General features: G+C 41.3%; 1 protein-coding gene across 8 annotated transcripts in view; it reads right to left on the bottom strand.

The window, feature by feature from the left end:
* Window positions 1–27,598, bottom strand: part of ABLIM2 (actin binding LIM protein family member 2) — a 150,147-nt gene that overhangs the window by 62,256 nt on the left and 60,293 nt on the right. For 7 of the 8 annotated variants that reach the window (XM_064449067.1, XM_064449069.1, XM_064449072.1 and 4 more), the window contains exons 4-6: window positions 20,264–20,379; window positions 14,950–15,076; window positions 12,469–12,562 (exon numbers count right to left, since the gene is read on the bottom strand). In XM_064449067.1, the coding sequence (XP_064305137.1) occupies window positions 12,469–12,562; window positions 14,950–15,076; window positions 20,264–20,379 (337 nt within the window). Of the gene's footprint in view, window positions 1–6,783; window positions 7,769–12,468; window positions 12,563–14,949; window positions 15,077–20,263; window positions 20,380–27,598 lie in introns of those variants that run through there. The other variant, XM_064449074.1, reaches the window with a different exon arrangement.

Below are 27,598 nucleotides of genomic sequence, written 5' to 3'. Positions count from 1 at the left end.
TGCAGTGAGCAGGGACATCTTCAACTAGATCCAAGTTCCTCAGATCCCTGTCCAGCCTGACCTTGAATGTTTCCAGGGATGGGACATTGACCACCTCTCTGGGCAGCCTGTGCCAGTGTTTCACCACCCTCCCTGTAAAAAATTTCTTCCTTCTATCTGGTCTGAATCTACCCTCTTTTACTTTAAAACCATTACCCCTTGTCCTATTGCAACAGGCTCTGCCAAAAAGTTTGTCCCCATCATCTTATAAGCCCCCTTTAAGTACTGAAATGCCACAATAAGGTCTCCCTGGAGCCTTCTCCAGGCTGAACAACCCCAACTCTCTCAGCCATTCTTCATAGGAGAGGTGCTCCAGCCCTCGGATCATTTTTGTGGCCTCCTCTGGACCTGCTCCAACAGGTCCATGTCTTTCCTGTGCTGAGGGCTCCAGAGCTGGACACAGCACTGCAGGTGGGGTCTCACCAGAGCAGAGCAGAGGGGCAGAATCATCTCCTTCAACCTGCTGGCCACGCTGCTTTTGATGCAGCCCAGGATACAGTTGGCTTTCTGGGCTGCAAGCACACATTGTTGGCTCATGCCAGCTTTTCATCCACCAGAACCCCCAAGTCCTTCTCTGCAGGGCTGCTCTCAACCCCTTCATCCCCCAGCCTGTACTGATGATATTAGGAGTTGCCCCAACCCAGGTGCAGGACCCTGCACTTGGCCTTGCTTAACCTCATGAGGTTCTCATGGGCCCACTTCTCAAGCTTTTCCATGTCCCTCTGGATGGCATCCTGTCCCTCATGTGTGTCAATCGCACTACTCACGCTAGTGTCATCTGCAAACTTGCTGAGGGTGCTCTTGATCCCACTGGCTGTGTCACTGATGAAGATACAGTACTGGTCCTAGTACAGATCCCTGAGGGACACTGAACTCCATCTGGACATTGAGCTGTTGACCACCACCCTCTGGATGCGACCATCCAAATGATTCCTCATCCACTGAAAAGCCCACCCATCAAATCCATACCTCTCCAATTTAGAGGAAAGAAAGTAGAGAAAATCATTTAATGTGTTAAATAAACTTTTAACTATTTGGTTCCTTTCCTGAGAATGAGAATTTTTCAATAAACTTTTTTCTGAACAACAACAACAACAAATCTATCTCATTATCAAATGCACAGTGGTAACAAACATTTTGTACTGCTGGGAGTAAAGAATTTGTGGAAGTGAGGAAAGGTTAGATTGCTACAATGATTCAATCATATCAAAGAATATTTTCCATTTTAAGGGTATAACAGGTTGCTCTAACAGTGTGTTATTACCACTGGGTGTTATCTATTGAGCTAGGTCCAAATTCTGCCATCCTCATACCCTAAAAATCTCCAGATGAAGTCCTAACTGTATCCTATCCTGAATAAAGACAATCAAGTCAGCCTACAAAACACTGAGCCTGCTGGCATGCCAAGGCATGGTGCAGTTGCATGACCCAGAAACAAAGCCAATAGAGGACTGGTATAAAGCATTCTTAGTTAAAAGCTTTTCATGTGGAACAAACTTGTTGGAGAGTTGGGTCATCACCAGACAACCACCTGTTCAAGTGAAGGGAAACAGAATTAAGCATAAAAGCAATGGCAATCAATAAGCCCTTCCACAGGCAGCTTCTCACCCTGCAATGAAGGACTAAAGCTCTTATTAAAGACATATGATTTGTCTGCTGCTATCTTTTTAAGAGGAAGAGAGTTACTATTTGTTTGGGATGGGAAGGGAAAAAATACTTAGGTACTGTAGTGATGGGCAGAAGTTTAAAATGTCAATTAGAAAATAAATTATTCTCTTCTCTATACTTTGTCTCCATGTCCTGAATAATCTTCATTCACATGGACATTCACATTCATTCATTAAAGGGCACTGAGATTTCTTCAGGTGCAGTTCGTAATACAGATAATAGTAGAAATAAAATTCAGTTTAAAGTCAGGAAGTGTGCAAATGCACCACAGAATGATAGAATAATTCAGGCTGGAAATGACCTCAGGAAGTCATCTAATCCAACGTCCTGCTCAGGGCTGATGCTCAGTTCAGACCAGTCTGCTCAGGTATTTGTCCAGTCAGACACTGAAAACCTCTGATAATGGAGACTGCACAACATCCGGGCAGACTGCTCCAGTGCTTAGTTACCCTTACAGTGATGATTTTTTATTTTTTTTTAATCCAGTGAGAACTTCCCTTCTCTCAGTTTATGATAGTTGTCTCCTGCTCTCCCACCATATGCACCTCAGGAAGGAGCTTGTTTCCATGCCCTTGAAGGCCTCCTTGTAGGTATGGCAATGCTGCTACTAGGTCCCCCTTTTCCAGGCTGGACAAGGCAAACTCCCTGAGTATCTCCTCACAGAAGGTGTGCTCCAGCCCCTCAGCTATCATGGTAGCCCTCCACTGAATTTAGCTTCAGTTAATCAGCGTCTTTTGGTATGGGAGGGCACAAAGCCAGATGCAGTATCTTACATGTGGTCTTGCAAATGCTCAGTAAAAGGGATTATCTTCAATCTACTGGTTGTGCTCCTGTTGAAACTGCTCTCAGGTCTAGCCGACTGCCCACCAGGACCCCAGATATCCCATATGCATCTCCAAGCACTTATAATTGAATATGAGACATCAAAATAAATCAAGATGTGCTTGACATACATTATACTGAAACAGAACATAAAATCTAGAAATAACTCATCGATAAATGAATCCCTTTACAGCTTTCAGCTTATGTCCACAGATTCATGAGTAGATCCGAGGAGAAAAACATCATAACACTGGGTAAGGGAAGTCCATTATCCATCATTTTCAGCGCAACATCGAGGAGTACGTACCTTCACTGGGAAATTTTTTCAGCGTATGCAAATCAAAAAAGGTGGAAAACAACTGAACTCCTTCAGTCAATATTTAATTGATCCTGTTTGTACTTCCTCATTCATTCCCCAAATGACCATTTTTACCGGGGTATTAAACTATTACGTGAATGAACTATTCTTAGGCAGCGGAAACATACAGGAAACTGATAATGAAATACAGGTATGAAAAGGAACTCCAAATATTTATCTTTATGAAATTTAATAAAGTTTTTGAATGAGATACAGCATTTCAGCTTTAAACAGCTCAACCAGTCACTGCACTGATTTATGGAGGCAAATTCACTATTTCTGTAAGTAAATGCAGTTCCCTGCCTTTGGCTGAGCTACGATTCTAGTTCCTGCTCCCAGAACTAGATTAGTTATTATTTTAAAACTCTCTGAGCTAACAGCAAAAAAGTGGCTCAGAAAGTCTTCCTATCAACTTATTCTACCTACCAGGCTGAAATCAGGGGCTGTTCTTGCTTATTTCCACCTGGTAATATAACCCTCTCATTGGCTAGCACTTCAACATGACATTGTGTGATGTGGGTTTAATCCTAAAGGCTGTGTAAAATCTAGGGCCCAGGTGTTTGTCCTTCTGTCTTTATCTCAAGAGTGCCCTGGAGAAGGTGCACAGCATGGCACCATCAAGCGTTGTGCAAAGGCCACACACACACTCGTAAGTCTGCCACTGCATCCACGTAGTGGCATATTTGTTATGTGAACTATGCTTGCTCCATAAACTGGATTCTTTGGGGTATTTTCAAAATACAGTGATGATAACCTTTGCTGCTTGGAGTAGAAGACTGTGCTCAGTTACCAGCTTTAAGTGTAACCACATAAAATCTCCATTCACATTTATAGCAAATCCAGAGTTTTTCATATGCTACAGAAGAAATGAAAGGATCACTCAGTAACAGTTGTATACAACACTGCTTAAGTTCGTAAACAGCTGTGATGTCATCTACTGGGTACGAAGGGACAGGCAACTACCAAGGCAGAGGTATTTGGCAAAATATCTATTGCTTGTATTATACAACAGTGCTGAGGGGAGAAAAGTGTTAGAGCCAGGAGACAAAGAGAGAATTATGTGGAGGAAAACTCTTACTAATTCTCTTAGTCACAGTGGACCTGACTCACCACTGAGTCACTTCAGCAGTGTGCCAGGGCAAATGAACCATTTTCAATGGGGTTTACACCAGCGTAAAAGTAGCGTAATGTTTTGAATCAATCCTTCTCATCTTCTCCTTGCTGGATTCATTTATCAACCCACTAGATGCCAAGAAACAGTCATGTGAAATGTTCAATACATGCACCTGCAGCATTACTTACAGCTTTAGCTGTCTCACATGTACAGTTATTCCATATTGTCTTGGTTCTGGCTCATCGCACTGTACTTCGCAGAGCCTTGAGACTTCCCACCCACATTTGAGTCATTTTTACTGCCTCCCACACACTCTATTCTTCCAGGTATAAAGTGCAGATCGAATGTGCCAACGGCAACATTTATTTCAGAATGATAGTAACTTACTATATACTGGACTCTCAGAAGGAGATGTTTCTAACATTTGTGGCAGAAATAAAAAAATAATTTAAAAACCTAAAGGGAATAATTAAGAAAAAGAAAGACTCGAAAGAAAAATCAGCACTATTATAACTGTAATCTCATTCTGTGACATCTGCAAACAAGTTCTGACTCAGGAGTAAATTCAGCCCTGCCAGTCAGGCAGAAGCTGGAAAAGGACAATAGTGCATTTTTCCTGCAGAATTTGGTACACAATCTTGTAAACCAAAATGGTCTGCCATGCCTAAAATCACTGATTTTGCACTCAGTTGCTTTTGTTATGCAATGAGTGACCTGCCCCTTTTGTCTTTTTCTTCTCAGCTTTGCAAATTTTTCTTGCCACCCACTGAGACTGAAAGAGGCTTCTGTTTTCCATTTGCTCAACAACCTCCTCCATTTCTTTTCCATTTTCCTCTCCCACTCCTTAAAACCCACTACAGGCCATGACGAGCTGCAGCTGGCTCTCACTTCTGCCATCCCTTGATGGGGAGAGGGAGTGAAGAAGGAGAAAGATGACTTGCAGACATATTTCCCTTCCTTTTCAACTTTGCAGCTGTGGTTTTAGGCCACCCATTTCAGATGGGAAGAATGAAGCTGCAGCCAACACCGAACAGCCCTGGAGAGGCAGCATGATTTATCAGGTGAAGCCAGCACAGCCCTTTTCACATTGGTCGTGGTGATCCAGGCTGCAAGCATTTCAGGACAGCAGCTGTCTCTCATTCTGTGCCTGAATAAGGACTGATATTTTGGATCCCCACATTTACCTGGGAGTGGAAATGCTGCTGTCATATGCAGAACTGACATTAATAATCATTCCTGGAAGTAGGGAGTTGCTATTTTCAGACTCATCCACACATTTCCAGTTCAAGGTACCGTTCAGAAGTTCTTACTTTGGGGCGAAAAAAGAAATTTGAAGCACTGCAAAAAATGCTGAAGTTATGCAGGTTGAAAAATCTTAAAGATACAAAAACCGAGTCACACAGGTTGCTTTCCTGCTATTAGCAGACACACTGAGCTGCTGTCACATGGGCCAGAGCATCCTACAGACACTTTATCAACAAAGCCAATTGTCACTAAGTGCACTTACTGCTACACCACTGTCATGGTTACAGGAGAGAGCTGGAGGGAGGCGCTTGTGCTGCTGGCTGGATCTTGGGGAGGTACAGGCACTGCAGAGCAGTGGTCTGGCCGACCGCTGCATGCCTGGGGCAGGAGTCAGACGACACCAGAAATGAAAGGAATTATGCAAAGTAATAGGATGAGGAAAAGACGACATCCAAAAAGCACAACAATTCACGTTGTCAAATTATTCAAATGCCAGCAAATGGTACTAGATAATAGTGCATCACCACAGCAACAGACCACTTAGAAAGGCGTTGTAACTGCCATACTATATGCTGTTTGTGACTGAGGCTCAGAAGGTACCAAGGTGACTGCTGGAATCACTGCTGTGATGCTTTAATTCATCAGTTAAGATAGTTCAAGATAGTTGACTGGTATTACATTTGTGTATAATGGGAAAAGGCAGTCTGTCTGCCAGACTCAGGAGTCAAACTATGCACTAAACCTCTAACACATACAAACCCACATAGGCACAAATGCGCAGGTGGACTACCAGGGACTTCTTCCATACATATGAAAGAAATCCTCAAAAGAAAAGCAAGCAAGCAACTGAAAAAAACCACAAAACCTGAAATAGGCATTCCTTCTTCTCTATCAACCAGTTTCCCCCAAATTCTGAACTTTTCTTTTGTGTTACTCAGGAATTGTTTTCAGAATCCCTTACTTTGGTAAAAATGTAGCAGGCTTAAGCTATCACCAAATGCTACCCAGTGCTCCTCCTCAATAAACCTAAAAACTGATTTACAGGGTAAAAATTATGCAATCAGTTCCTTTTAATATGTACTGTTTTTTCTCGACATGTCAACAATTTTGAGTTTTTAACAGTACAGATAATAAATATGGATAGGTGTAGCTCTGTATCCCTTTCTGGAGAGAAGAGGGGGTTGAAAAGGGAAAAAGATGAGGGTGGGAGAAACATAAGGTGGATGTCTCTAAAACAATACAATTGGGCTACAGAAAAAGCTAAAATCTAAGATCAAAACATTTGTATTTCTATTTACATGCTTGTTGATAGTATTTTTAATGATGCCTGTTTTAAAGCAGAAAGTCTAAGTCAACTGTCAATGAACACTAACCCAGCCAAGTTCAGATACTATGCACTGATGATTAACCTGCCTTTGCAAACCACCAGCCTCAGACAAATGCAAGTGGCACCAAAACAGAGGCTGTTCCCAAGCTGCAAAATGCCTTGCATCTCTGCAAACACTATGCATTGAAAGAGCTAGTTAATGTTTCCTACCTTAGATGGTTTCCTTTTGCAAGAGCTAACGCTGATTTATTTAGATGTATCTTTTCCAACAGTTTTCCATCTTCTTTTGCGATGGGAGAAAACTGGCGTAGAGAGCAGTTTCTAACTGAAGATTAGTACTGACACCTGGATCCTTCTGCTGCTCCGACAGCCTTCGCAAGGCTGCCCATGCTACTGGAAACCCTTCCTTCGTACAGACGGAGACGCTTTTATTGCACGTTTCAGTATTAATGCCTATATTATAAGCTGCTCAAGTACCTTTCACGCATCACTAGGTTTTGTTGTTAGCGAAACAGCAGGGTAACAGACATTTCAGAATGAACCATTCTTCCACACTGCAGGCAGAAATTTGTACACCCTGCTGTAAAGAATTAGTCTCGTCTCTTTGCTATACCGAGAGTTTTGCAAAGAGAAAGGCAATTGATTTACAAAGTAGATGTGGCTGCAGACAAAAGCAGCTCAACCCTAGGGCAAAGCAAAAAACAAACTACAAAAAATAAAAAAGATTCATGTTTTAATAAGTCACTGAGGTACAAGAGGCATTTAATTGACATATAAATCATTGACATTTCTAGTCTCATTCCTGTCTAGTGCCTGCATTTATTCCCTTATTTCAAAGTAATGTACAGTTATGATTAATAGATTCTAAAAATATATATTGATTATGCTTTTCTAGACATTTACACATACATGTAAACCAGAAAACCGTTTCTTCCCCCACATATACTGAGTGCCGTGCTGCATGTTAGGCTGTCAGATAGAGCAGTTGGACCCATCTTTTTGTTTAGTAATCGATAGTAAGCGATACAGCCATTTTCCCCAGCACTTGTAGGACCACATTTACACCACAACCGTTTAGCTGTAAGTCACAGGATGGTTGTAGACAGAAGTCTAGTCAAGTGCTGAAAATACCCCTCAGTGCTTACAGAAGCAGTTGGGTTACACATAAATACGCCCCAAGAGACCTTTCTAAAAGTATCATTTCCAACATGCTACAATGTCAACTTGTATTCACATGAAATTCAAAACACCAGCTAGTGGCAGTGGAGATCCAGTTTGTTCATCAGCTACCGGTACAGCTGGTCGTGCAGGTCTGCTAAGAGGCAACTAAGCCGGGCCACCACTGGCTGCAGTTGCCTATCCAAGCAATCACTCCTAATTGCCTCACAGCCTATACCGCATTTGCCATCAAAAGGAGGTTGCCTTTGGATATGAAGGCTTCCTCTAATAACCTAGGCTTCCTCTAACAACATCATTAACTGTACCAGCAGATGAAGAGAAATCCCCCTGCCAAGTTGTCTCTTGCTACAGGCTGTCAATGCAGCCACAGGAAAAAAAAAAAAAAAACAAACCACACTCAGTGCGAGATATAGTAGGGAAAGTACTTTCTTTAGAAACAGTGGAAAGGGTTACTATCACTGCACAAGGTACTGGTGAGGCATCATCTTGAGTACAATGTCCATCCATGCTGACAGAAGGTGGTTCCAGCTGGCAACAGATGGTAAGATGGTCCACCAGCATCACCAGAACAGCCTGGAGCTGACTTTATGAGCAGAGAATTTGGCTCATTCAGTTTTGCAAAACAAAAGTTGGGAAGAACAAAGACTGTTCTCCAAAATTCTCCTTAGAGTTCATCAATTAAAGGGGAGAATATCAAAAAAGCTAAAAAACAATCTGTATCAGCAGAATTAATAACTACACAGAGACCACCTACAGATAGAGTTTGCTGGAACTGAGTTTCTAAATACCAGATGTTAAGGAAACCCAGGCGTGTTCCCCAGGAAGGGACCAAGAAGAGTCACTGGCTGTCACACACCTCCTCCACACACCTCAACAGCCTTCCGAGCCTCTGCGCAGCTTGCCATGTGGGAAGGACTGGGAGGCAGGCAACCCTCCTCTGCCTCCTCCAAGCAAAGCACAGCTAGAAGACCGATTAAAGATCATGAAACAAATGGAAAATGTTTTCTTGATTGAAAAGGGTTTGTATCAGGCTCTGAATTATCATGCAAAATATAGTATATTTTTAGGAAAATGGCAATTACGCTTATTTTGTCTATTTTTATTATATGCTCATTAGCACAAGTTGTGATTTTAATTAATAAATAACGGTTGTGATAAAAAGAAGTCAGAACTATTTTTAGTGCCAAATGCAGAGAAATAGACTGCAACATGACAAAAGCAAAATGGCTTGTTATTTTAAAATGTGTCTATTTTCTGTGTTATTGCATAATTTTTAGCTATTGCTGGATTGGAAATAAAGCTATAGCATAAACATTAAAATAAACACTTTTTCCTCCCTAAACCTAAAGGTTTTCAGTTGCACTGCATTTTAAGTCAAACTATAAAGTAAACTCCAGCCACCTCTTTCTCACCATTTAAGATGGTAGGTTTATCAATATATATAGTCAGGGATAAAGCATAGCAGTTTCTAGGAAAGGATTCACGTTGCATTAAACAGTGTCCCCTGTGCTTCACGAGCAAAGCAAACCTTGCCCATAAAAGCACTGGTGGGCAGGGTTTCTGTAAAAAGAACAGCAAAACTGTTGCCTTTAAAAGCATTAGAAGAATTTATGGTCTCCGTAAAATAGCTGCTTAGCCCCTTTTGTAGCTTTTCCAGTACAAGTTCCCTGGGAGACTGGGGACAAGCCAAGGTGGACTGGAAGGGAAGAAAGAAACAAGAAAGGAATTATAAATAGGCCTACCCTGTGTTTAAGCCTATTTACTACATGGAATGAATCTGGCCCTCAGAAAATGGGCTAAAGAAAGAATTTAAGTAACTAAATCATCCTTGTATTTGGCTGGCAACCTACAAAAACAGCCATATTTTTACAAGTTATCAGTAATTCACACTAGTTGACTCTTCCCTTCCTCCTCTGCTGAATAAACACTTAAAATGAACAAGTGTTGGAAACGGAGACAACATTATAAAATCTGGGCACAGAATAAACGTGGAAGCAGCTGTCCTCCTGACATTATCACAGAAATCAGAGATGGAAAAAATCCTATTAGGTCATATAGTTCCCTCCCTTTGTCATTGCAGAACTGTTTCCTAACGCAGATTTTCCAGTGCCTTGTCCAATCTTGTTTTAATACGATCTAAGTGATAGCTTCCAGCAGCTCCCTTGGGATAATATTCCTCTGCCTAATAAGTATTGCTGTCAGGATTTTCCCCCACTTTAATAGCAATTTGCCGTATTATTTCTGTGTATCTCCAAATTATATTCAAGATGGGAAACAGAAATACTGAAGTTCTGAAAAATGTTTCAGGATTCCAGACATTTCCACAAAAAAATACCTCTTAAAACAAAAAGCAGCTATGAAAACTTTTTCTTTTTTCTGTCCTCCTGACCAGGAGATACACAAATGTATCATCAACCCAGCCAGTGACAAACACACACCGAATCTGATACCAGAGAGGTGGAAGAATCAGCCCCAATTCCAGGCCTTTCAAACCAGTTCATCTGCTGCAGACGAACAACAAATGACTTAACCGTGTTAGAAACAGATATGGTCTCTGTGTTCTTTCAAACCTGTTTGCTTAGGTCATGCCTTTTAGTGTACCTTCCTAATGAAACGAGGTGTGCGTTGCTGCCTCCTCGTCTGACTGCTCTCCACAGTCAACACTGATACTCAATGGCCATTTAAAGTGATCCCTTACAGAGGTCCAAAGGCTCATGGAAATCACATGGCTGATCACCATGGAAGGAGTCTCACACTGTGTGTCACCTCTTGACCATGTCAAACAGGCAGTGGAAATGTAAAGAAAGCTCCTGAGGTATTTCATGGGAAAACAGAGGGGATGGGAACAGGTATTTTGGGAGATGTCGTGAAGAAGAGGACCTATCGTGACAGCAGAACACTAGGACATATGACATTCACCCATATGCAAGGTCATTACTTTTGTTGCACACAAAACAACATACTGCTTTATACAAACCATCTTATGGAAAGAAGGTTATAGACCACAAAGTTTCCAGGTTGTTGTAATAAGCCTCCAAACATTAAATATCATTGTACCTGTTCAAATCCATTGCCTGCTTCACACTAACTTCATCCTGTTTGACAATTACACTATCTGACATGGCTGTGCTTCTACAGATGGCAAAAATCCTTTCTCATCTTTTAAATAGGTTTCAGAATCTTGCATCAGTATTTTTTCCATACTTAAATGCCACAGATTTCAACCACAGTCACTCCCAGCCTGCATCAGTACCAAAGTAAGAAGAGACCCAGTTCTTAATCTCACCACACCACGTACTATTGTTTAACCATATTGCAGGTAAAATATTACCAAATAAAAGGAGTATTTTTGTACAGACATTTCAAGGCAAGAACCAGGACAGAAAAACACAGTATTGTGAAGCCAAGCGTCAGTACAGAAATTGGAGCTTCTGTTCTTCTGTCTTAGTATACATCATTCCCTGTAACCTGCTATGGGTAAGTGCACCCCAAATTTACTATAGCTTTTACCATGACACTCTTCTCTCTGCATTCACCTCCCTCCTTTATCACATTAAATGTATGTTAATTAGCTTCACCCCCAAAGCCCACCCCCTCTTACCACCTTTCATTCAGTGTCAAAGGCTGGCATCTCTGAAAACACGTAGCAGCTTCCACTGGTCACCCGTACATTTCTGAATGCTTTTTAATGTTTTGGGTTTTTTTTTTTTATGTTTTGCCTCTCCCACTTGAGAGAGCCGTCTGTAAACAGTGAGAAAGCTGTCTTTATACTCTTTCAAATCTCTTATTAGAAGTCTGTTTCTGAGATGCCTGTAAAAACATTTGATAATGGAAAAGCCTCCCATGCCTAACCCTAACACCATACCATGCCATCTAGTATGGAGTTACTGTTTCCTTCCACTCGCTTCTCAGTCCCTTCCGCAGCTATAATTACCCACCATTTGGAGAGTTAAGTCTTCGTACAGCTCCCAGTAGATCTTTCTCTGGGGGAAGTCCTTTGGGATTTCCCCAGGCTTTCTTAACTGATAAAGAAAAAGGGGTGAACTGAGCAACCTGGGGAACCTCTTCCTAACTCCAGTACTGCTAAGGCGTCACAAGATCCAGGGAAAGGGCAGAAAGAAAAAGTGAATAAATTATAATATTGATTAGATAACCATACACTTAAATCCAAGGATAAATTCCATTCAGATCACAGGAATATATCCACTCCTGACTCTGGGTCAGTTATGTGGAAATCTCTTTTGCTTAAAGGATAAACATTCACCTACACAAAACAACCTCCTTGCTTTTCAAAACAACAAACTCAAAAAAAACCCTACAACATAACTCATTTCTGGGTGCAAAAATACATTTCAAATCATTCATTTTAGTTTTTCAGCGGCTTCACCCTATCTCTGGGGAACACAAAACAGAATCAAAGAGCAGAATTTACGAAGGAATTTAGTGTAAATATTAAAATGTGCCTGATAAACCATTCACTTATTACTTCTGCTGCCTGAACTTTCTCCAGTACCACAAATACCCATTTAGGAAGCATGTGTATTATCAAACCATAAGAGAAGAAACAGAAAAGTATTATAGAAAAAGTTCCTAATATCTCACAAAAGTAACATTCAACTGGTGCATTAATGCTCATTTGTGAGCATATGACTACACCCAAAAGAGTGAGTCTCTTTGTACACTTTGAGATGTGTTTCAATGCCAGGTTCTCCTTACCTCAAGCACTCTTCCTGTGATATACTTTGCACAGTTGTCACATCTGATACCAAACTTAGCATGATAGTCCATTTCGCAGTACGGAATGCCATCCCTAGGGAAGAACAACAGGTCATACAGAGACTGCTTTAGGTAGGCTTACAGGTTTACCGGGAGATTATATAGCTAAAATTTGTTAATGCTTCAAACTTCACAGGTTATTTATGGACTTTTTCCTCTCCCAAATACTTTTATTTATTAATTTTCTAAAGAATTGAATAGTTAGTGAAGTATTCTGGCCCTTCAGAGTCTACCATGATCCCACTTTCCTGCTTTGTCACTGAATTCAGCCATTGCCTCTCCCCCCATCACAACACTCAGTCTCTGAGACTCCTACACCATTTACTGCGATAGTGTTACTCATTAAATTCTTCTGTGTGTTTCGCACTCTGGAAAAAATACTTATTTCTACGTATTAGTCCCTCCCTCTTTATTTATCATCTCATTGTATATAGCTTAGACTTCAGAGTAATTTCTCAGTTGACTATCTTGACTGTAAACCAAGTTTTGATTAACACTTGCGTAAGTCTACTGACATTCTTGACTAGACTTGTTTAAAGACAGTCAGGGATTAACCAACTCAGGAACCTGCTCTGTGGAAGCCAGTAATGACTAAGAGACTTCAACCTGAGCAGAAAAGATCTTGCAGTACACTCGTGCATGATATGAACAGTTATTTCACCACAAGTGATTTAAGACAATGTACAATTTTAAAAGTGTGAAGAAAAAACCAAGAGTCTTAGCTTTCACTCTAAAAAGTCAGAACTAGAACAATCAGGCTATTGCTCTGAAATGAATGTTATGTTTAAATCACAGTTTTACAAAACTTCACATTTAGACCACTAAACCAATGAATTAAAGTTAATTGCTTTAGAATAATCTGGAGACTCTTCTGTTTCAAAGTAAAAGTTAAACATAGAATCACAGAATGGCTTGGGCTGGAAGGGACCTTTAAAGGTCATCCAGTCCAACCCCACTGCAGTGAGCAGGGACATCTTCAACTAGATCAGGTTGCTCAGAGCCCCGTCCAACCTGACCTTGAATGTTCCAGGGATGGGACATTGACCACCTCTCTGGGCAGCCTGTGCCAGTGTTTCATCACCCTCGCTGTAAAAAATTTCTTCCTTCTATCTAGTCTGAATCTACCCTCTTTTACTTTAAAACCATTACCCCTTGTCCTATTGCAACAGGCTCTGCCGAAAAGTTTGTCCCCATCATCTTATAAGCCCCCTTTAAGTACTGAAAGGCCACAATAAGGTCTCTCCTGAGCCTTCTCTTCTCCAGGCTGAACAACCCCAACTCTCTCAGTCTTCATTTTGTGGTCCATATTTAACATAGTTAAATATGTTTAGTGTGCTATGCTAAACAGCCCATGATCAGACACATACATTAGCAGAGGTATAATTTGATTGGACATTTCCCTGGAGAAACATAAAAATTAATTTTATAGCATACAAGTTGGATTGCTTGGAGACTAACCTATAAGTTATCACAATAATTAATTTAATTCCCTGAAGCAAGGATGTTTCTTCTCTTGAGTTATTTTGTTTGGCATTTAGCTTTTTTAAGAAGAGTATTTCACAATAACTATATCTGTACAATTTATGGAGGTTTTATTATTAAATAACAAGCAAAAAAAGCACTGTACCAAATTAGAGCAGAGTAGCATAACATTTGAGGTAATGCAAAACCTTAAGAACATCCTTTTATTAAATATTGTTTTCTCAGCCTCCAGTGCAAGCTGTGAAATTAGATGTTATACTTGTATTAATCCAAATCCAAAGAATTGTTGCATGTCAATGGGACATCGGCTCTGGAACTCCATCATCCCTGAGTGCTGGTGATTGAGTTACTCAGCTGAAAACTTCACCATAAAAACACCCTTCTCTGAAGCGGAAATTAATCCCAGGTGCCTTGGCCAGTGAAAGCCCTGCATCTCACCAGACTGATATGAGTGTTGACATGGGACTTGGTCTGCGTGTGTGTTTTGCGCTGCCTCTCACTGCTGTCATCACGTTCAGTCCAAATCTGACAGCACAAGTGTCTGGAGCAGCACAAAAGCATGATATGCACCTCCTTTAAGAACTTTTTGAAAAGAGTTTTGCTTATGTGAAACACATGGAAAGGAAAATAGCTGCTTGTTCACATTACAGCATCACATAGAGCAAATTCAGGCATAGCTAACTAAGGGCATACTCCACCCACTGCCTTTCTATAGCTTTGGCAAGAGCTATTCCAGGTAAATGGACATATTCTACTTCTCTTAATTTGAATTTCTCTGTGGTTAATACAATTTAGATAATAATTTAGGTAATACTCTCTAATGTTTATATATCTCCAAACACTGATAAACACAAACTAAAGGATATGCAACACTGAATTAATTATTTGGTACTAAAAGAATGCTGAAAACAAGTGGAAATGCTCATCCACTCAACTTACTTGCTGATGTACTCTGCATTCAGTAGCTTGCCGCATGTATTGCACTTAAAACAGCCCAAATGCCAGTGTTTGTCCAAGGCAACCAATGACTGCCCATTTTTTATTTCTGAACCACAGCCCCCACAATCTGCAAGAGAAAAATCCAGGATGAGCGAATCACACGCTTCAGATGGTCGGCAACAATACTGGTTACTGCGGTATGAGGACCCATCGGTGTCCTAGGAACAGCTCGTGCAGGCTCTAAAATCTCACTGCTGGCTGCTCACCGACGGATGGCAACTGGTGGTGCCCTTACATTGTCCTAACATTGGTGGAAGACAAGGACCATTCAAAGACAAAACTAATTACTTAGGTTACCTAGTGGCTTAGGTTTTATTTTAATTCATTTATAATGTTTTAAAAGATATAAGTTTTGCTGGTTAAGTTTTCAAGCATCACAAATCAGCCCAATAAAATTAATAAAAAAAGACAAATAATTGACAAATAAAACAAATAATTGAACATTCACATTAGACTTTGCTTTTGGGTCTGAAAGCTTTATTCATAGTCCAAAAATCTTTTTTTTTCCGATGTGGAAAAATCTAAGCTGAAATTCTGATGTGAACGTCTATAACCAGGAAAAGTACATCAATACTTGAGAGGCATTACCAATTCCTGAGTAGTAGTGACACCCCAACATGTGAAAGTGATGGCTAGCTAGATATTTATTATTTCTAGAAATTCACTTATATATTTATTATTTCTAGAAATTAATTTATATAAAGCTCCAAAAAGTTGTACGGAAAATTAAATGCAAAATGTTTCATAACTGGATAACACAAGCTAGGCTATGTTGGTTAAACAGGCTATACATGAAGTAGCTATACTCCTCAGAAAAAGTAATTGAGGACAAGACTTTTTTGGGGGCTTGGTTGCTCTTTTTTTTTTTAATGACAGATGCATTTGATTATAGTAGTAAAAGCCAAATCCACTATTAGCTTCCATGGCAACAGTCCACCAGTGATGGCTCCGTTTAGGGAAGCTACACTGACACTGGATTTGAACCTAGTTCTCTGTATCCTAAATGAATCCTCTGTCACCCTACAGGGTTCAGCTCTCATTCACTCTTCACTCTACAGATTCTGATCTATGTATAATTTTTTAATGTTAAAATACTCAGATTATGTGGAAAAACAGGGATAAACATCAGTAATAAACTTTTTCTAGTATCAATTTCTCAGGACCCAGAATCACAGAATCACAGAATCCCAGGCTGGAAGGGACCTCAGGGATCATCTAGTCCAACCTTTCTGGGAAGAGCACAGTCTAGACAAGATGGCCCAGCACCCTGTCCAGCCGACTCTTGAAGGTGTCCAACGTGGCTGAGTCAACCACTTCCCTGGGGAGATTATTCCAATGGTGACTGCCCTCACTGTGAAAAATTTCCCTCTGGTGTCCAGTCGGAATCTCCCCAAGAACAACTTGTGTCCATTCCCCCTTGTCCTCTCCATGGGGCTCTGTGTAAAAAGGGAGTCTCCGTCTTCTTTGTAGCTACCCCTTAAGTACTGGTACGTGGTGATGAGATCTCCTCTGAGCTTCCTTTTCTAATCCTCCATATGATTATATCTCCATATGATTATGTCTTCCATTTTATGTGAAAACATGGGGTTTGGGGTTTTTTTTTAGGAATTCTCCATGTATACCAACAATTTGCTAGAGAGGAGACAAACCCCAAAAGACATTTGAAGAGTCATTTAGAGATGCCAGAAGAGAAAAAACCCACAGCAACGTCTTGCATGGAAGACAAAGGTACACAAAAGCATTAAAAAAGATTTATCTAGTTATTAAGAACGAACTTCAAATATAGGATCTCATTAAAAGATTTAAACAGTCCTTTTAAAAACTTTCTGATTTAAGATCGTTTAGTTGGTTACATGACCCTAATGAGACACTCTGTTAGTGCAATTGTAAATGTGTAATTTCTGAGCACACAACAATAAAGGATAGTTCTTATTTTCCTTTAGTGGATTTGAAATGGATTAAGGGAGCAATAATATGTCTCTCTAATATCACCCTGTAGAGCACCAATATGTGGAAACAAGCCCAGCACAAAAGCGCGTGCACCGCAGATCAGAACATTTGAGTTTTGCTAATAAAAGAGAACATTTGGGTGTGTGCCTGGATTTAGTCCCACAAGACAATAAATACCGCAGTGTCTATTATTTAAGTGCAATCAGAATTTTTTGTGATCTCCCCTGCACCAGGGGTTCATCTGTTAATCTAATTTAATCTCACTGATTGAGGGTTCATTTCACAAACTTAATACAACACTGTGTGCTCAGATGTCATTCACCTTTCAGCTGGTTTAAGCTTGGGTGACCAGAAATGCAGCATTTTGCGAGCTACTTTTTTATTGCTAACTGCTGTTTTCTCTGTTAAGTTCCAGATAATTAAAAACAAATATTGTGGTTGCTATGCCAACAGTGCCTATTGATGCAATGTCCTTGTCTTCCTGTCTTGGATGCAGCATCCTTTGTTGACTCACCTAATTTCAACCAATAACTCTGCAGAACACATCAATTTGCTGCTACATGTTGATATTCTTCCCTGAGTACTCTTTCAACATCAACACTGCCACAAGAGGTTTTCAGTTTGCATTTTATAAAAGAAACAAAACAGGTATCTAGGTATTTATATAATAAGAAAAAAATCAGGGACTCAGGCAAAAAAGCAAATATTCAACATTCCTCATTTCTTTCAAGTGTAATACATAAAGGAGGTCAAAACCAAACAGGGAGGATGAAAATAGAAGGACTGGTCAGAAGGGGCAGTGATGCTGGGAACTCAGTGAGTCCCAAGAGATCTCCTGAAAGCATTCTTGAGCTCAAGTCAGAAATAAATAGGCTGATGAATAACATAGTGCGTATCAGACAATTCTGAGCCAAGAGCAAAACCAGCGTAACCACAGGTCAGCATATTACTTGGTCCTTGACTTAGCTTGCTTGAACTCATGTGTTTTTGTGCACTACTGTTCTTTTATAAAAAGAATTGTTCGTTTAAAAATTAAGGTCTTTTCCAAGAAGACCGTTGTTAAAACACGGAGACACTAACACACTTTATTGCTTTGTGTAATATGTAGCACAGCTACAGCCAGCCATCCTGGACCCTCAATTTTCCAGTTCAACCAAGATGTCTGACACTGCTTATTTATTCCTGAAACAGCAGTTCTAGCCTAAGGATTACTAAGGGCTTGGAAAGTAGCTGTTAATACACACTGCTCATTCACATATTACATATTAATCTGAATGTTTCCCGAATTCTTTATTATCTTTTTAGATAGTTAATTTTCTGTATATTGTCATTGGTCAGGCTCTGACATCTCCTGCTACATACACATGCACACATCTCCACGTATCTGTGGCTGCAGTGCCTCACATTGACCCATCAAAGCTCTATTCCCCACACCAAGGCAGCATTATACCATTGCTACCCAATTTCCCAGGAGCTCTGCAGCTCCAGGGCTAGCCGGGTGCTGCACATCTTCAGGAAATCAGAAGATGCTGCCCTGCAGCAGCACTGCAAGACACTGGGGAAACGGAGTAAGGAAGAGGTAAGAATGGACATAGTCTACACAGGTCATATATTTATCTGGGATCCTGGCAACATCATAGCACAATTTACTTGCAGACCAGATATGGACCTCAGTTTGCCCTTTGAGAAGCCATGGTACCTATCAGCTCGCTCCCATCACCACATCATTTGAGAAGCAGAGCTGGTAAGTCTCAGGTGAAGACCAAATCAAATTATTTTAGAAGTGTAGTCTACACTGTAGCAGATATCCACATTTGAACAAAGACTTATCTGAATCCACAAAAACCTGTAGCAAGCGTGATTTCCTCCATTTCTAATTACTTTTAAAGTAGACCTGTATTTGACATTTAAATACTTGCACCTCTAAGATTTTATTCAGGGAAAAGCTAAACTTGTTTTCCAGAGTCAGGTTTTGCCACAAAGATATGCTTCCAGCGCTCCTTCTCTCTGAGGCTAGTGTTTGCTGAGGACTACAGGTACCCGTGCACTGGGGAGGCTCGGTGCAGTGACCTGAGAGAGCTGAGGAAATGCAACCCAAGAAAAACTCTCTATGGTGGGTGTGTGCGTACAAAGAAAGGGAGTGTAAGTACATTAGAGGATTCTGTATCACAGATAATCAAATGAAGTTGTTCTGTCAGTACTCAACCAGGCAAATAATTTCCATTAAAGTCAAAGCCACTTTTCCCATATGACGAGACAAACAGATGATAGGCCATTAAAGTATGGATCTGCAAATGCAGCCAGCCAAGCTGGCTGAGGATGATCCAGCTCTGGAATATGTGAGAAGAGAAAGCAGGCCACCCCCTCCCCAGAAGAGAACAGCATTAGCAAGACAGAAATCAGCATAGTATCTCTCACTGCATTCACACAGCGACTTTTGCTGACAAACAGGAGAAAGGAGATGGCCAAAACTTCTGGTGGTAAAAAGAGAAATGTGGGGAAAAATAAAGGGAAAGAAAAAAAAAAAGAGAGAAATTTCTCCCTGAAGTGAGACGGCTTCCTTATATACAAAGAAGAGCAATCTATGGGGTCTTTCCTCAGCCATGCCGAATCCAGTTCGATGCTATATGACAGTCGTTAAAGATATTTCTGCCTGTGCTGTTTAGCTGAATTTCTGTTGATGTTTGATTACATATAGGTGGTGGACAAATGTTAAAGTGTGACAGCTCCTTGTGAACAAGTAAGCAGAGGAACAGAGTTCAGAGCAACAATGGCACTCCATGATCTGCTGCAAAAAAAAAGCATTATGAAAAGACCACATTTCTTCTCTGCAGTGTTTGTATCTTCTGAGAGTACACAACAGTATTGAGGTGAAGGCAAATGTCCCTCTGGTCACACTGCATACATTAACCCTTCCTGTGCAGTATTTAGCCATGCAGCCATGTCACTGATATTACCTGAAGCAACCCTGGAATATTTACAAATGATTAAATATCATGTTGGATTTTATTTTAGCTGGAGTTAGACTAAATCCTTGAAAATATTAACATCTATATTATGCCTTTCTCCAAATAATTCGGTTTACTCCAGTTTTAATCAAATGTTCTGTGTATTGTTAACCCTATAATGGCAACATTTGTGTTTCTTTTTAATATCATATTTCTCAGAAACTTGCCATTTCTTGACACCTTTTTAAGCAGCATAGTGGTAAAAATCCACCTATATGTAACAGTATAAAACTGTGTTATTTAAGCCTGTGAAGACTAAGAAGTACCAATACAAAGGAGCAGAAACCCCTACTTACTTCGCAGGTTCTGTACGGGGAAAGAGCCGGTGCTGCTGGAAGGGGGCAGAGAACATTTCTGGCAGATGCACTCCTTCCCGTTAAAAGTTACCCGGTCACCCGCAGGGAAAGGCAGCCTACGACAGAGGAAACAAAAGCATACAGGTTACAGTCTCACACTTTTATCAAAATTAAATATCCTCCCATAAAGGACCTGATTATTACTCTGGTTTCTTTTTCTCTACTTGCCCCGTTCTCATTCACAATTTTGCAGCCACTTAGAGGCTAAAGGATCAAACAGACAATTGGAAACACAGATGTTACAGCTACTTAGAAAAAAAATATCTAAAGGTACAAAAGCACACTGAGCACTCAAGTCCAAATTCTTGTGTATCTAAGAAATACAGTATCAGCAAGGGTTGATCACTAACAGGATCAGTTACAGAATGAAAACAATATCGGTATTACAGGGAGTAAGTACAGGCAGATGCAGCTGCTTTTATGTTGTTAAAATGCTGCATAAGAGTGATGACTTTTATACATTAAAAAAACAGCACTTGTCCTCCCAGCTTTGTTGAAGTCCTTCTCTTAATCTATATGCTCAGAGAGTAAATGCCAGTGAACTAGCATAGCAGAAAATATATCCCAGTTATAAAACCCTAAGTGTCTACATTACTCGTTTGCTCTATTCAACAAAGCTCTCCTTATATTTAATTAAATCCTTCCTTTTTATCAATGTCCTTAAAACAAAAAACTTTACGCCATGAGCTTTCCTGTCTGGGCACAGAAACTGCTGAGGTTTTTCTCTAAGAGGACCAGATGGACAAATCACTTCATAATACAGAAAAGGATGGTGAGGATTTAGAAACACATTTCACTCCACCTAAAGCTCATGTCCAACTAAATCACAAGTGAGCTATCAAAATACGGCTTCAGTGGGCCACAAACATAATGCAAGCCTTCTGCCTCATGGCGAAGTCCATATGACCAGATTATTTCATTAACATTTCATTTAAACTCCGCATGACATTCCCCCACAAACGTTATCAAATTCATACCGATTGAGAGGTTGTCTTCACTACAAAAGCTGCAGATACTTCTTGCTAAACATAAACATTATTTTGCTCCCTAAACCACCCAAGAGTGGCTTATTCTATATTTGTGTTGTGTTAAAAGAATTTTATTATTTTAAAAAAGAACAAAAGCAACGCTGTCCTTTGTTTCTAAATAATGTTACTAAAATCTATTTTAAACCAGCTAAATGTGTCTTCAACACTTTGAAGCATAGGCAATACTTGAAAAATTATGAGGACACATGGAGTTTAAATATTGTTGTATTTTTGGACAACTGATAATGAATTCTGCTTTTCACCTTTTTTTTTTTTTTGTCCTTCACTAATCACTTAATACTCCAAATACTTGCTACCTTCTTACTTACCTAAAGTTAAGCTAAGGAAAAATATTTTATGGAAATAACCTTTAATATTGTCCTGCTCTTTGAAATGACTAAATGTTCCATGTGTGATTCTGGAACAAACAGGCCCAACGCCATATTAGGACAGACCATGAGTCCTAAATTTCCACCTGTTCAAGAGAGGATTTTGTACCCTGAACCTTACTCAATAACCTGATCAGAAGAAGACAACGCTGTCTCTGGTATAACAGACAGGACGTGATGGGAGCCACACTGCTCCAGTGAGCAACAAGTCTGTCCCATCTTGCAGCAATCCAACAGCAGCAAACTCCTGTTATGTACTTAAAAGAAGAAAAAAGATTCTTTCTAGGTCATAACTGTATCTGCAATGGATTTGTATACTGCTTAAAGTCACAAAGCCTTCTAATATATGGAATAATAAAAGGGTTTAATGAACATCATGGAATTGTTGAGGTTGGAAAGGACCTCTGGATATTAACATATATTCATTTGAATAAAAATTACCAAATGTGATACACTTATATATAGATAATGAAAATTAATTACTAATTATCAAAAACTGTCTTAACAACGGAGTGATAAAATTCAAATGCTGTCCTAGTTTTCTACTGCCAATGTGAAAGACACCATTTAGTCATGTTTTTATTTTAATAACATGTTACAAAATCAAGTCTAGACCTAAGCACTATTGATTGACCTGGAAAGGCACAAGCCAAGGAATTTCAACGGTTCCAGAACTGAATCAAGAACTTTTAATTGACCTCCTATGTGTTTTTAGGAAGACATCTCATCTTAATTTACAGACATCGTATACTTATTACGACCACTGGTAATCTATTTTGAATTAAAACCCCACAAAAATGGTAACTTGCTCCACAGATACAATCACACAACTACGCTGCCACACAGTGACCCCGATATCTTTCATTCTTACGCACAGTTGCATGCTCTGGGCAGGATATTACCATCAAGTATGGTTTGCCATACTCTTTATGAGGAACAAGACTGGGACTCAGCTAATGGCCCAGCTGGACTCTCGTGAGAGGTCTCAGTAAAACGGCAGGCTTTGCACTGTTAATAATCCTGGAGACGGTGACGTCCAGGAAGCCACGAATGAATCACTGCTCTGAATAAGTACCACAACTGCTAAGCATTCTTGTATCTAGGAGATTAGGAGCAGAAGCCAGAGGGAAAGTTAATATCTTTTTTGACTCCATGATTTACCTAACAAAAACCCAGCTGAACTTCCAGTTTAACACAGAAGCCCATCTGAAACAGACACATCAAGTATCAAGTAAAGTAGAAGTAGGGACCACTCACTTTGAACTGGCTCAGCTTCGTTAGGCAATTAAACAATCTTGAAAGAAGATACAGTTAAAACTTGGAGAGGAATAAGATAATTGTCCTCCTACAGCACAAATACAGAGCTAAGTAGATGATACCCACAGATCATGCCAAAGCTCAGAGGCACCACAGCATGCCACAGAGCCTCCTTCAGGGTGAGCATGTGTGGAGGCTTTCCTATTTCTGAAAGTTTAGTAACTATTCACTATGCCCTTCCATTCAGAGGGGAGAGGGCAACAATTTCACTTCTCTATTCAGTTTTTCACATCTATAAGATACCTTGCTCTCTTGCTTCTGCCCACTCAGAAGGGTATGACATCATAGGAGTAACTGAAACATGGTGGGACACCTCAAACGACTGGGGGATCACAATGGACGGTTACAAGATCTTTCGTAAAGACAGGCAAGGTAGAAGAGGTGGAGGAGTTGCACTCGACATCAAGGAACACCTTGAACGTATCAAAGTCAACTATGGTGATTGCGACTGCTCTATCAAATGGCTCTGGGTTAAAGTCAAGGGGGTTGTCTCCAAGCAGGACCTCACAGTGGGCATCTGCTATCGACCTCCTAACCACGGTGATGAAGCTGACGAAGTGATATTTGGGTCACTAAAGCAAGCTTCTGGCCAACAGAACCTGATCCTGATGGGTGACTTCAACTACCCAGACATCTGCTGGAAGAACAATATGGCAGCTCACATGTCATCTACCAAGTTCCTGGAAAGCACAGAGGACTGTTTCCTGATACAAATGATAGAAGTGCCAACCAGGAAGGAGGCACGGCTGGACTTGCTATTCACAAACCGAGAAAGCCTGCTTTGTAATATCTTGGTTAGTGATAGCCTTGGCTGCAGTGACCACGATATTGTGGAGTTCGGGATCTTGCTGAGTGTGCTGAAGGTCAGCTCTAAGACAAGGGTTCTGGATTTTAGAAGAGCAAACTTCAATTCACTCAGGGCTCAGTTGGGAGGGATTCGAGGGGAGGCTTCAATGGAAGACAAAGGAGCTAGGGAGTGGTGGGAGTTCTTCAAGAACTCTATTGGAAGCACAAAGCCAGTTTATCCCCTACAAAGGAAAGGGAAGTAAGAGAAGCAAGAGGCCCCCATGGCTCAACCATGACCTCCTGGGTCTACTCAAATCTAAAAGGGAAGCACACCAGAAATGGAGAAGTGGAGGATCATCCATCGAGAGCTACAAGGGCATAGCCAGAGAGTGCAGAGACGCAGTCAGAAAAGCAAAAGCCCGATTTGAATTGAAACTGGCTGTAGACATAAAAAATAACAAGAAAGGGTTCTTCAGACATGTCAACCACAAGCAGAAAAAGAAGGAAAACATAGGCCCACTGTTAAACAGAAAAGGAGAATCAATCACCAACGATGCCAAAAAGGCAGAGGTCCTCAAGACCTTCTTCACCTCTGTCTTTACCAGCACTGTTGGGTCCCAGGCTTTGGGAATGAAATTGCCAGTTGATCCAAACACTGACCCACCATCAGTGAAGGAAGAGTTAGTACATGGAATATTACAGGAGCTTGACCCCTACAAATCAGTGGGCCCTGACGCCATCCGCCCGAGGGTGTTGAGAGAGCTGGCTGACATCATCGCAAGGCCGCTCTCATAATCTTTGAGAAGTCGAAGAGAACAGGGGATGTCCCAGAGGACTGGAGGAAGGCAAATGTTACCCCTATCTACAAGAAGGGCTCGAGGGAGGATCTGGGTAACTATAGGCCCATCAGCCCAGCCTTACTTCAATCCCTGGGAAAGTTATGGAACGAATCCTCCTGGGGCCATCACAAGTCAAACGAAGCACATGATTGGGAAAAGCCAACATGGCTTCACTAAAGGCAGGTCATGCTTGACAAACCTGGTGGCCTTCTATGACAAAGTGACTTGCCTGGTTGACATGGGGTGGGCAGTGGACATTGTCTACCTGGACTTCTCCAAGGCCTTTGATACGGTCCCTCACAGTCTCCTCCTGGAGAAATTAATGCGTTATGGCCTAGACAAGTGGTCTGTGCAGTGGGTGGGGAACTGGCTGACAGGGCACACGCGAAGGGTGGTGGTAAACAGCTCTTTGTCAAACTGGCAACCTGTCACTAGTGGAGTCCCCCAGGGATCGATATTGGGCCCAATGTTATTCAACATCTTTATAAGTGATCTGGATAATGGCATCAAGTGTAGCCTGATGAAGTTTGCTGATGACACCAAGGTGAGTGGGGAAGTAGTCAATCCAGAAGGGAGAGCTGCTCTGCAGGGAGATATGGATAGGCTGGAAGAGTGGGCCAGCAAGAACCTTATGAAGTTCAGCAAGGACAAGTGTAAGGTCACGCACCTGAGGAAACATAATCCAGGAGTGCAGCACAGACTGGGATCCACCTGGCTGGAGAGCAGCTCTGTGGAAAGGGACCTGGGGGCCCTGGTGGAAAGAAAGCTCAACATGAGCGAACAGTGTGCTGCTGCGGCCAAGAAGGCCAACAGGATGCTGGGTTGCATCAAAAAGGGCATCACCAGCAGAGAGAAAGAAGCCGTCATCCCGCTCTACTCAGCACTTGTCAGGCCACACCTGGAGTACTGCGTACAATTCTGGTCCCCTCTATACAGAAAGGATGTGGACAGGCTGGAAGGGGTCCAGAGAAGAGCCACCAAGATGATCAGAGGACTGGGAAGCTGCCACACGAGGATAGGCTGGGAGAATTGGGTTCGTTCAGCCTTGAGAAAAGGAGGCTCAGAGGGGATCTCATCACCACGTACCAGTACTTAAGGGGTAGCTACAAAGAAGACGGAGACTCCCTTTTTACACAGAGCCCCATGGAGAGGACAAGGGGGAATGGACACAAGTTGTTCTTGGGGAGATTCCGATTGGACACCAGAGGGAAATTTTTCACAGTGAGGACAGTCACCCATTGGAATAATCTCCCCAGGGAAGTGGTTGACTCAGCCACGTTGGACACCTTCAAGAGTCGGCTGGACAGGGTGCTGGGCCATCTTGTCTAGACTGTGCTCTTCCCAGAAAGGTTAGACTAGATGATCCCTGAGGTCCCTTCCAGCCTGGGATTCTGGGATTCTGTGATTCTAAAAGCAGGGAAATCCTCTGTGGAAGCTGTCCACCCAAAGGTTCAGGCAGACGTTTCCTTCCCTCACTGGTCTTCTAAACTTGTAATTCAGTCATGGTATTTGCTTCACTGTTTCGTTCATTGGGAATCCAGAATTCACACACAACACATTTGCCACTATTTCTGTAACATCTGACCTCTCCCTTTCACAAGCAGCCCTACTCGAAGATTTCAGTGCTGGTACGAGTGAAGGCACAACAGAAGGTGGTAACACTCAGTTAACAAGGTTCCAGTTTCTGAGTCTTTAACTTGTGAGCAGGACTATATATAGCATTGTAGGTTAAGAGCAGTGTATCTGCCTTCAAATATAATGACATCTCACCACCAGTCACCCACGGAACATTGCTAGGTATGGGTTTTAATTAGCTACTTATCCTTTTAAAAATATTCAGTGTGATTTTCACAGTTGGATAATCTATTTTTAAAATTAGAATTAAGAACATCTTTAAAGCAGCTCTCTGAAACGACTTGTAGGATTTTAATACATCTTCTAAAATATATTTCCCAATGAATTTAGTTTTGTCCACCTGCTACAATATTTGTAAATCCAGAAATGACTGGAGCTGACCAAGAAAATTATATAGTAAAACATCAAGCCACTACCAGCCTAATCCAGGGTAACTGTTTGCTGACACTGAAAGTTCTGGACCTGGTCTCATCCTTCTCTGCACCATGCCTCAACCTATGCAGCTGTGGGCATGTCATTCAAGCTTTTGCCAAAAGAAAATATTAGATTTTTTTTCAGAGCAGGCAGATGAAATTCTGTTCTTTAAGTTGCTGACTTTAAGTTCTGACTCTGTGGCTGAACAGTCAACTAAATTTGACATAAGAAAATTAACATAAGCATATGGTCGGGGATGTGGGGAGAACAGATCTACCCATTTCAGTAACAGCCTGCAGTTATACTGGGTCAGGTGTAATGTCAGACTGCAGCCTGAAGACGTACAGGACCAAATTCTTCTCTAACTTCTCTAACAATCACATCCCTCAAGTTGCTCCACAGGGACAAATTTGACCCAGGGTGTTAAACCTGATGAGACAAAGTGGACATTACTTCCCATCTACTGTCTTCACAAATATCAACAAGGGCAACTGCTAAGTCCTGCACCCAGGGATGAATAACCCCATGCACCAGTACACCTTGGGGGCCAATCAGCTGGAAAGCATAAAGACATGTAGCGGTGCTGGGGGACATCAAGTTGAACAGGAGTCAGAAGACTGTCCCTGTGGCAAAGACGGCCAACTCTGTACTGGGCTGCACTAGTGTAGTCAGCAGGACCAGGGAAGTGATCTTTCCTTCTGTTCATCATTCAAGAGACTGTCTCTGGAGCATTCTGTACCATTTTTGTGCTCTTCAGGACAAGATCTACTGGAGGGCGACCAGTGGAGGTTGCTAGGTCCAGAGCTGGAGCACAGGACACATGAGCAAGGGCCGAGGGAGATTGACTTGTTCAGCCTTAAAATGCTC

Source organism: Phalacrocorax carbo, chromosome 4, assembly GCF_963921805.1.
Source record: "Phalacrocorax carbo chromosome 4, bPhaCar2.1, whole genome shotgun sequence".
Classification (NCBI taxonomy): Eukaryota; Metazoa; Chordata; class Aves; order Suliformes; family Phalacrocoracidae; genus Phalacrocorax; species Phalacrocorax carbo.
Note: the sequence above shows the minus strand (reverse complement) of the source record. Positions and strands in the feature narration are given on the sequence as shown.